General features: G+C 45.0%; 1 protein-coding gene across 3 annotated transcripts in view; it reads left to right on the top strand.

Annotated features, from left to right (window-relative positions):
- The first annotated feature begins 6,513 nt into the window (after positions 1-6,513).
- Positions 6,514-11,145, top strand: part of LMO1 (LIM domain only 1) — a 96,684-nt gene continuing 92,052 nt past the window's right edge. The window contains exon 1 of one of the 3 annotated variants that reach the window (XM_051804264.1): positions 6,514-6,628. In XM_051804264.1, the coding sequence (XP_051660224.1) occupies positions 6,607-6,628 (22 nt within the window). In that variant the 5' untranslated portion in view covers positions 6,514-6,606. Of the gene's footprint in view, positions 6,629-7,115; positions 7,448-11,145 lie in introns of those variants that run through there. The other 2 variants (XM_051804262.1, XM_051804260.1) reach the window with 2 other exon arrangements.

Below are 11,145 nucleotides of genomic sequence, written 5' to 3'. Positions count from 1 at the left end.
AAGATGTGCACTATAGTGTATGCCTTCATTACAGCCTCCACCTGCCTGCTTTTATCAGAAGATCTTCCATAACTTTCATCTTCCATAACTGTTTCTGTCTTTGGATTCAGAGCAAAATCTTGTAATTTCACAGGATGGATTTATATTAAAAAAAAAAAAAAAGAAAAAGAAAAAAGAGTCCTCACTAAAATATTCATCTCTTTGGTTTGTGTATGAGTATTCCCGTCTCACAAGTTTAATGGATCAAGAAGATTATCACCATTAAATTCAGATTGAACTGGATACTGATGAAATCATGTGCAAAATGTAGCCCAGTGCAACAGACCCTCACTGACATGGGAATAGCTGGAATTCCTCTGTTGTGTGTTCAGCTGCCATACCATATCCTTTGTGTGCACCTACTGCTATTGTGCCAGCAGCCATTTTCCTATGGAATCAACATTTTTGGATTATATGTTGTTAGAATGATGATATGAAGACCTGGAAAATGTCATCCATGCCAAGTAGAGGCAGAGGGAGCCACAAAACACGGGGGACTGGCAGTGTCTTAGGATAGTGTCATCACAAAGACATGCGAGCCTGACATCGCATTTTTTCTTTTCAATACCTGTGTTTCTCTCTCTGACTATTCTGTGTCAGTTTTGCCTGGTCTCCTTAGCTGCAAGAAGTGAAGAAAGAAACTATCTTATTGAAGAAAGGCACTGGGATTTTTGGACAGTATGTCTTGCTCTAGCTCCAGGACTGGGACCCCCGTGTACTGCTGCAGTATAAGGAAGAGATGATAGTAACAGATTATGAAGAGACAGCTCCACGGCTCTGTCTCTGTTCACCCATCTCACATTTGATTAGTCTCTGCTTGACATCAGGCTGGGAGCAATAAGCTCGAATCATAACAGAGTATGTGGCAACAAGCCCGAGAGCTCCATGTGTCACTCCAGAACCAGACACTGTCTCACTGGATTCCTCCATAAAACAACTGAGGCAGATGTATGGATGCCAGATTTGTCTTTCAGGTCTACTTACTACACCCCCCAAGGTAAGGAATAAAAGGCAGGAGTACCTGCAGGAAAACATTGCCGTAGCAATGAACTTTGAAGTAGAGAAGGATACACAGAAAAGTCAATTATTGGTCCAGATAAAAGTGAGGGACATTATAGAAACAGTGTCACCAGAATTTACTCATAAGGTTTGGGGTGTTTTTTTGTTGGGGTGTGTGCACTAAGGATTCTTTCGCACTTAAAAGAAACTGTGCACAGGTGCTGCTGGGTGAAGAGGTGGCAGAGTCAGAGTCCATGTGTTGACTTGCTTAGAAAGGTTGGGCTAAAGACACATTCCTGAACTTTAGCTCAACTTCAGTTTGATATGAATTGAAATTTTACATCACTGTTGAGAACTGATTGACTGTACGACTGACAGAACACGTCTCACTTGAGCCTGAGAAAGTTTTGAGAGGCAGAGGGACAAAGGAGGCTTCTGCTGGAAAAGATATATCTCCTCCATGTATCGCTTTCCCTGGAGCCCAGGGGAATCCAGCTTCTCCCAGCTCCTAGTCTGGATCTCCTCTAAAGCCATTCACTTGGGCCACAGATTCCTACAGCCCTTCTCCCCAGCTGGGGAGAGGCTGACGGATCTGCAGTGTGTCAGACCCAACCTGACCCTCCAGCAGTTTATATCCATTCACAAAACCTTTCTGATGCTGGTTTCTCATGTAGAAAAAAACTTCATGGAGTTCACTGAAGCTGAGCTGTTCAGGGCAGGGCACAGAATCTGCCTATTAAGCTTTTTATGAAACAAGAAGCAGACCACGAATTTAAATCTTGCTACTGTTATTTAAAAAAAAAAAAAAAAAAAGGAAAAAGAAGAAAAGAAAATTAACTTTATGCTATGGAGAGCAGCAGCAAAACTTCTGAATAACTAATTTATCCACTGTAAATTTCTCTAAAAGGTCATTACAGACTGTAAAGCCTAATGGCTTAGAGTGCCAGCATTATATCATAGTGGTAAAGAACTCATTCTCTAGAGGTAGTATTTTTGAAGCTTTGCCATTTTTCTTTTATCAAAGGAAATGCTGTATTTTTAACACGATTTTCTTTTTTAAATAATAGTCTGTATTTATGATAATATTTAAAAATCATTTCACGCAAAACATAGTAACAGAATCGAGTGATTTATTTTCACAATGTATAGGCAGAGAAGTTAAGTAGATCAAGCCAGAGTTTAGAAATAATTGAGGTCTGTAGATCTCAGGTATGTATTTAAGTGGTCTTTTGAACTGCCGCCCGTGTTCTGTGTGAACATAACTTTTCAGAGTACTTGCGTTTTTCCTCCTTTACAGGACTGCTGAATTGTGGTATAAGGTCAAGCCCATGGTCACTCTCTTCTGACACTAGCAAGGTAGGTGCAAGCAATTCCAAAATGGGTAATAACACAGAGATGTTTTGTAGCTAATTTAGTATAGAGCTGTGTAAATTGTCTTGGTTATCTGTGTGAATTCAAGAAACAAAACCCAAGTGTCTAAACCGGCAGACAAAAGTCTCTTCTGCTGAGAAATCTGATTTTGAAAATAACTGCTAAATTCACCATGTGCAGAATAGTCTTTGGTATGGCCTGGTGCTGCTACGCTGTGGGATTCTGACTGGCACGTGACTTAATCACCTTCACTCTTGTTTTGATTTTTTTTTTTTTAATCCTGTCAGCTGAAAGATAAAATAAAAAACATATTAACCTCCCTGATGAAGCTTTATAATTCCCAACACTGAAACATTAACCAAGTCCTTAATTAAGAGAGACTGAAAGTAGAAGAATGCTTTTATGTCATTAGCTGGTTTTTGCTCCAGTCATCTGCCTCATTCAAGCATAGGATAATATGAAACCTCACGGGTCTGCTAAAGGCTTGACTTAAGTATATTGCGGACTCTGCAATTTAATAAGAACGGCGTGTTGTTCTTAAGAAACTCCATTTTCTCTTGCTTGTGCTCAAGTAAGAGGAAAAAAGTAAGAGCAGCTAGTGAGCAAGAACCTCAAGTTAGACACAGAGGTCCGAGCCCTAGGCCTTGCTGCACAAAGGTGTGTTTATTCCTGTGTGCCTTTTCCCTCGTGCACCAGGAGCAGCAGGAATTAGTATTAGACCAGAAACGTTTCTAGGCAGAGCACAGCTGTTCTCTTTTTTCTGTAGTTTCTGCAGTATTGAGCTTGATGACTTCTCAGACCTGCCTAGACAAGATGTGTGTAAGGTACCATAATTGAATGAGTAACAGTGCACATCAGTGATAAACTGGCACCACAGCAACAGTGTTGTCTGGTCCTCCTCCAGCAGCAAGTTATTTTAGTGCTTTGTTCCAGAGAACGGAGGGTTGGGGAACTGAGGCTTATTCCCAGACACTGATCTGTGAGAAGTTTTCCCAGTAACTCGTTATGGCGCTGGTTACCTACATAAAGCACTTTTTAAAGGAGTAATATAGATATTCCTCTCTAGTGTCAAGGTATTAAAAAATAAGTGTGGTAAAATTCTTCATATGAGGCTTTTAATCTACTGGGTGAAGGAGGCTCAAAAATTACTGAAACTTTCTCACTCCTCTGAAATTACTCACTGAAGAGATACAATGGAAACACATGTGGGACAGTGCTTCACCACACTAAAAAAGTCATTTATTTAAAGTGGGGACCTTTTATACTGGGGTTCGTCTCTTCACCTTATTAAAGTTGTAAACTTAAAAATCCCCGTAACTGTACCTGTAGGATTACAGCAGACTGTTCAAGCTGCAGGATGTGTGTTTGGGAATGGAACATTTTGGTGATTTTGGCATCATTATTTTTCTCCCCTTGTGTGACGCTTTCTCATGCGCATACATATGTGCAAAATTCTCTCTTGCTTTTTCCCTCCACTTCTTTCTTTTTCATCCCCTGTGACCACATCTCTCTCAGCTCAAGTGCGAATATCATTTCTTAAGAATGACTCCAAAGTCAACATCCATTTCCTCAGTTTCTTCCCATTCTATCCTTGACATCCCAAGAGTGACCTTGAGCTCCAGTGCATGCAGACAAACGCCTGCTACTCAGTAGGTCTGTGATTCAATGAAACCTCATCATCCCTGTGGCAAGCTCAGAATTAAGGCTCAGGAGTTGCATATTAAGATCCTGAAATTCTGGCTTTGCACCCAGAAGTCTCCTTGGCCACACTGAAAAAAGGAACGGGCTCAAGGACCAAAAGTACACTCAGAAATGAATTGATGCATGATGTTCTCCAGGGTCAGTATTTTTCAAGTGCTGCTGTGTTCTTTCAAAAGAAAAAAAAAAAAAAAAAAGAGATTCATGGAGTTAGAAGGACCAAGTTCCTGTGGGTGCAGTATGAGCCACAGAGTGGAAATTAAAGACCAGAGAATTAACAGGGTTTGTTGTGTTACAAAGCTGAAAGCATTTTTATCCTTATATGTGTGTACTCACAGAAAAACATACTGCACTAATGAAACACAACTTTATGTTCCCAGTCATATTTATGCTTGCAAAGAATGAATGTAGCTCAGGAAGTTTGTTGCCAAGCAGTCTTAGCTCTGGGTTTGTTTCGTTTATTGTAGGGATGAAGAGGAAGTGCTTGTGGGGTTTTTTCACCCCCTTGGCTATAGGTGATGTGTACAAGGTGTGCCTTCAAGAGAGTGGGTAGAGTTGCCAAACAGGCAAGTTTATTAATGGATATCTTGACGTGGGTGAATGTGAAGATGGGGAACTGAGGAGGCGATAGTTCCCATGAGAGGGTGTGCAGTATTTTCTCCCCTGAAATCTATCAAAAATTGTCTGTCTCCCCTCAAGGGGAACGAGCCTGAACAAAAGTCCAAAAAAAGGCAACATGGGAGGACCTAAATAAAAGCTAATAGATGAGCTGAGCTAATATTAGTTTCCTGATATATAAAGCCAAATGGATTAATGGATCAGCTCATGCATTGCCTAAGGAAACAAAAAGAAAATCTTCAATACTTCTGTGCACATTGAGGGCATGAACAATAGAGGTCTTTAGAAAGTAAAAACCTAATTTGGGGGAATCAATTACTACTTCTTTTTTTCTTACACTTTTTTTTTATTTAAAGGAAGTTCATAGAGAGGTAAAATTTGGGTAACACTCAAACCAGAAGTCATGCGTCTCAGACACTACAATGATGGTCGATCTCGGCTTGCATCAGTCTTGCCTGAGCTCTTTTCAGCTTTCCAGCTTCAGCTAATGGAAATCAAGCCCATTATGGTAAACGTAGGAAGCAAGTACATTAATAGTGGGCACTAACATTAATTCAAATGGTAAACAATTCAGAACTGTTCCCAGTACATACCGGATTATGTATCATCTTACCTTCTGCTTCAGAGGGCCACTTCTTTCACAGGTCTTTAAAGTACAGAAGATTGTCTGCCACTGAGTTTTCTGCTTTGGTAAACTATTTGCAAATTCTGCTTTGCTCCCCATCAGTCCTATATACTTTTTTTCTTTTTGGATTTGGTTGCAAGCACTTTCACTCCAGAAGTGACAGCACGGCAATGCCAATCTGTTCCTTACTTTAAAAACAGAGAGGCAGACGGGGTAAGTTTAGCGAAGGCGAGATGTGGGGAATAATTTAATACAAAGGTAGAAAGAAAATTGAGCTTATTTATACAGTAACACGTGTGTTAGAGTAATGCCTCCCTTCCTCGTCTATACGCTCCCCCATTTTCTCTCTCACACACGTATATACACACACACTTTAACTGTGCTTTTGTGTTTTGTCAGAATTAATGAGAAAAGTTCCCTTGCCCTAGGGGTAATTAGTGTCCTTGGAGTTAAATAAGCTAATACTTAGACACCTCTGGCACAGGCAATTATGTTTGTGTATTGAATAATTGATTCAAAGAGGGGGGGAAGGGGCTGCTAATCAGATCTGAGCATAATGAATTGATTTAATTAACAGGGGAATCTGAGGGTCCCTGGGAAATGTGTGCATTTATTCAGCAGCAGGAGAGAGTGCAAAGCACATAAATTGAGAGAGAGAGCGAGCGAGCGAGGCAGGCGGCAAGTGCTTTTGCTTTCAGTGATAGGTTCACATCTTTCCTCCCTCCCACCCCCCTTCCTTTGAATATAATTTTAGATTTAGAGTGAAATCAAGAGAAAAGCACTTTAGAAGCCTGGAAAGCTCTTGCAGTAGCAACAGCAAAGGGGAGAGAGGTTGTGAGCGATCACACGCGATTACATTAAGACAATTTTTGACAGCGCAGGTTGGGGAAGGACTGAGCAGGAGGGAGCAGCCCCCGATATTGGTCCTCCCTTACCTTTTTTCTCCCCCCCCCCCCCCCTTCCCTTCTCCTTTGATCCCTAAACTGGCATTCGAGCTGCAGCGGCGGGGCCGGGGGCGAGGCGGCTGGTGCAGCAGCCCGGCTCCAGCTCTCCGGCGCCCAGCGCGGCCGTAGCCCCGCCGCAGCGCCGCTCCAAACTCGCGTCCCGGGGCAGCGCCGGGGCTGCCCCCGCGTCGGCAGCGCCCCGGTGGGTGCCCGGCCCGGCGCCTCGCCCGCCCCGGGGCCGCGCGGCGGCGGCTGGAGGGGGAGCGCCCCAAGGAGCCGGAGCGGCGGCGGCCGCCCTCGGCGCCCGGGACAATGGTGCTGGACAAGGAGGACGGTAGGTGGGAGCGGGGCGCGGGGCTCGCCGGTCCCTCCCGGGCGCCCCGGCGGCGGGGGACGGCGGGGAGAGAGGGACGGGCGGACGGGCGGAGGGAAGGAAGGAGCGGGGGTCGGGGGGAGCTGCCCCGCGCCGCGGCAGGGCGCTGCTGCCCGGCCTGTCCCGCACCGCTCCACTCACAAAGGGGTCCCGGGGACGCCCGGAACGGCGTCTCCTGAGCGCCGCTGGGTCGCTCCCCGCGGTGTGCAGGCCGGGCGGGGCGGGGCGGCCGTGACCGCGCTGGGGACACGGCGGCGCTGGCCCCGGCCCCGGTGCGGGCTGCGGCCGGCGGGGCAGTGCCTGACACCCGCAGCCCCGTCACCGGGCCGCCATCAGCGCCGGTGGCCTCAGCGGGTGTCCCCGCCGGGCCAACTCCGGTGGCACCCGAGGCCGCGGTGCCGAAATGCCGCCCCGCGCTCCTGCTGCGGGCAGGGCGGCCCTGCGCGCTCGTGTAAATTGCCGTGGAACGTCCCTGTGTCGGGCTGGCGGGGGGCTCTAACTCGGAAAAGTGGATGCCAGGCTGAAGAGACAAGTGGGAGATGCTTTCCTCTTTCCTTCGCTTTTTTCGCCCCCCCCCCCCCCTTCCTCTTTTCCTTTCCCCCTCCCCTTTTCTTTTGATCTGGAGTTTCTGCCTCAGAACAGTGAGAGTCCGCCCGCCGCGACACCGCCGAGTCGGACGGGGCACGAAGAGAAATGCCGGGCTGGCTTGGGCGATCGGCTGTGTGGGAGGGGGCCGGAGCGCTGACAACGAGAAGGTTAAATGCTCACTGCCCCAGAGAGGTGCGTGGGGAGGGAGTCTCACTGCACGCTCGTCACATGCCTCTGGGCCGAGAATCCCTCTCCCAGCGTCTTTCCCCCCCCCCCCCTCCGATTTCTTGAAGCCCTCTGAAGTAAACTGATGTAGTGTTATTAATGGGGTTTATAATGCTCCAGTCGAAAGCGCGTGTGTTGGAGAAGAGGGAATGAACTTATCTAACTGGTCAGCGAGAGATAACAGTAGAAAGACTTTTCTCATTCCTCACCCCCTGTGCACTAAGGCAAGAGGGTTAAGTAATGACTGAGGAATTAAGCAAGGATAATTTCTTACTAGTATTTGGAACAAGGTTTGTGTTTCTCTCCGACCTCACTTTTGGGGATGACCTGCATTGCAAGAGTCCCCTGAATTTTGCTCGACTATTGGAGGAAAAGGGAGGAAGGGCTCTTAACATCTCTATTAATACCCCTTAATAATAATAACTGGATGATGTCTTCATCCCGGTGACTCTCTGTCATGGGGTGCCTGCCAACCTGTGTCTGTTTCAGTGTGATTGACGGGCTAACAGCAGGATGCTGCCTCCATCGCAGAGGCGAGAGGCACAGGTGAGCCGAGAGGAAAAACGGAGATCTGAAGAGGGTTTCATAATGGGGGTATTTGGGCTCTTTCAAGTGTCGCAGACATACTCATTAAACACAAGGAGCTCGGGGCCAGAGTGATGGTGGTGTAAGGAAATGAAACTAGAACCGTTGATTATCCAGACAGTTCTCAACAGCCTCCTTCCAGGAGATTTCATGAGCGGCTGTATAAAAGGGAATAATGGTGGCGATTGTAGAGGTACACAGGAAATTAGGGCGGGGTGCACTTAAAAAGGAGTAAAGTAGGAAACAAACCCCTGATGAGAGGGATGTGGAGATCAGGGCAACAAGGTGCAGTAATGCCTAGGAATCTCCTGTGCTGTTGATGGAGTAGTTATGCTCCAGGACAAATTATGCTCACTTTTAAAGGTGCACTGGAGAAACGGGGGCAGGACGTGAGCCTGAAAGAAGAAACTTTTTTTATGAAGAGGTTATTTTACCTTTGTACATTTCTTTCTGCCTGATTCAAATGGACTCCACTTGCCTGCTCATCTGTGAATGTTAAAAGGGGATGCTGGACCTGCGTAGGTTACAAATGGACTAAAATGGAAGCTTTTGCTAACTAAACCAATACCTTTTGAAATCAAGCTTCAATGAGCTTGTTAATAAAAATGGGTCTGTTTTACTCCCATAAATAGCTCCTTTTTTTCTTTTTCTTTTTTTTTTACCCTTTTTTTCCAGAGGCCGGTCTGATTTCTACCATCTAAAAATCCTGGCGTTGTGGCTAGTATCCAATTCTCCCCTTGATTTAAGAGGCCTCACCATGCAGGGTTTTTCTTTGAGGGGTGTTCTTCTTTTGAGGTCTCTGGCAGCAGTGGGCATATTCATAGTTATTACTGTGTGGAGAAGACAGGATTTCAGGATTACCTCTCCCAGAGGTCCTGGTGCATCACAGGGAGGACACTTGCTGCCTTGTAGGTAGAGGTGGCAATCTGCCCCTTGCTTTTGCATCCCTGAAGGCTACTTGGCAAGCTGGTCCACGGCCTCAGAGAGAGCTGCCCCTTCTTTCAGCTCCATGCCAGGGCTGTGGCGCTGCCTTAGGGGTGTGTGCCAGTCCCAGTGTGACACCAGCATCTCGCCCTCGCAGTCCAATAACTGCTACACGGCTTTGTGAGTGAAAAGCTTCCTTGGCCAGCACGCTCCGTGGTGCCGAGAGGTAGTAGAGGCACAATAATACTTTTCTGTGGTTTTTACAAATATCGTTGAGGATGAAGGGGCACACTGAAAAAAAATAACAACAACAATAATAATGTTTCTGACTTGATGTGCTGTGGCATTGCGTCGAGTTATGTCAGGGAGGTAACAGTATTTTGTGTGTTTGAGGTGACATAATATAACTTGACTGATGCAACATGACTTGATATTAGAAAATACTGGTTTACAGTGGAACTTCGGCAGATATCTTCCCAAAACAAATGTTAGGAACCAAGAGGGGTGGAGGAGAGAAAGGTTGAGAGTGAAAAACTTCAAGGCTTGCCTTTTAGTCAGTTCCACTGCGTAAATCAGTGCAGAATTTGCTGTGGGCAAGCCAACCTACACACCGTGCAGTGCATTTATAAATTTCAAGATAATGAGAGTTAAGATATTTCTCAAACACATAAATGTTTTGATTGCAAAGACCAGATTTCTGCTTAAAAAAAGTAAACTGACATCAGGTATCATGATTAATTCCAACAGATTGTGTTAATTGTAGTTGACTTTAATTTCTGTACAAATGTGGTGGGGGTTAGAAAACTTTTTTTTAATTGTTGGTGTGTGAAATGAGTAAGCAGATAAAGTGTTTAAAAAAAAAAAATCTGTCTGCTAAGGGAGTAATCCAGCCTCTATGACATGATGGAGCAGTAACGGAATAAAATGTACATTGATCCGGGACCACGTATTTTTTCCTGAGTGCGTTATGTCTGCTGGTTTGCTCTGCCACGGAAGTCACCTGCGACAGAAAATGGCTAACTTCATTTTCATCAAAACTTTGCCTTTCTTGTAGTTACCAAATAGTGTAAGTTAAAATGTGCTATATATTTTGGGGTAAGTTTGTCCCTTTTGAAGGTGATAGGGTGGAAAAGTACAGAAACACACGTGTGGAACATTTTTGGAGTTCACCATTTTCTAGCGGAGACCAATAGTATATTGAAAGTATTAAACTACCTCAAATCCAGAAAAGTCTGCGTTTTTGTTAGTTTTTGCATGGATGCTTTTAACTATTAGACTTTAATCTTTGCGATAAAATCCTCCTCCTTTTTAGCTTGTGACACTTCCTAAAAGAAAGTGATTATTTATGGTGGTTGCACTCTTACTCTAAAATACATATTCAACACTTACAAACAAGTATCACTAGGAAACAGGAGTTGTTGGAAGCACTAGATGAAAACAGTTCAATGTAAAACGTTACATTTAACATCAAATATTCTCAAGGACTGTTAGGATTAAGTATTGTGAATGAAGGGGGAAGGAAAAGCCACTTCAGCTGGGGATAAGGAATCTAATTAAAAATCGGTATTAAGGATATATAACTTGAGCCCGCTCTCATGCTCTTTAGAGTACCAGTGTATCAGTTGTAAAGGGGAGGAAGAAGTATCATTAAAGCAGAAATCAAATGTTTTCTCAGATTAAAAGACCATGATGAGTGAAATGGTGCTGTCGATCTCGTAGTGAAGCGTCTGATCCCGCAATCCTTACGAGAGCCATCGGAGACAACAGATGACTTGTCTGAAAAAGGATTGAGAGTTTCGAGAGAAAGGATAAAAGACATGGGCCCCCAACTTGTCACTTTATATTTGGGCCATGATGGCATTTCCGAAAAGTGGAGCAAACCTGAAAGGGTTTGTACCACATTTGATTAGGTAAATTCATTTTAATATCGACCTAGTGAAAATGGAACTGTATTCTCTGGAGTATTCCCTGAAACTAATACCTACATGTGAAAACAAACCCAAAATGTTTGTGCAGAAAATTAGTATCAAGTTTTAGGTCACCAGAGATGCGTGAAATCTAGCTGGGAGAGCAGCAGGGCTGGTGTAATGCAGCCCGGGTCGGGTCGCCGGCATCAGCTGCGGAGAGTTCTGAGCCTCTGACCTGCCAGAGGTACT

Source organism: Manacus candei, unplaced genomic scaffold (genome assembly GCF_025592945.1).
Source record: "Manacus candei isolate 608988 ecotype Guabito, Panama unplaced genomic scaffold, ASM2559294v1 h1tg000060l, whole genome shotgun sequence".
Taxonomy (NCBI): domain Eukaryota; kingdom Metazoa; phylum Chordata; class Aves; order Passeriformes; family Pipridae; genus Manacus; species Manacus candei.
Note: the sequence above shows the minus strand (reverse complement) of the source record. Positions and strands in the feature narration are given on the sequence as shown.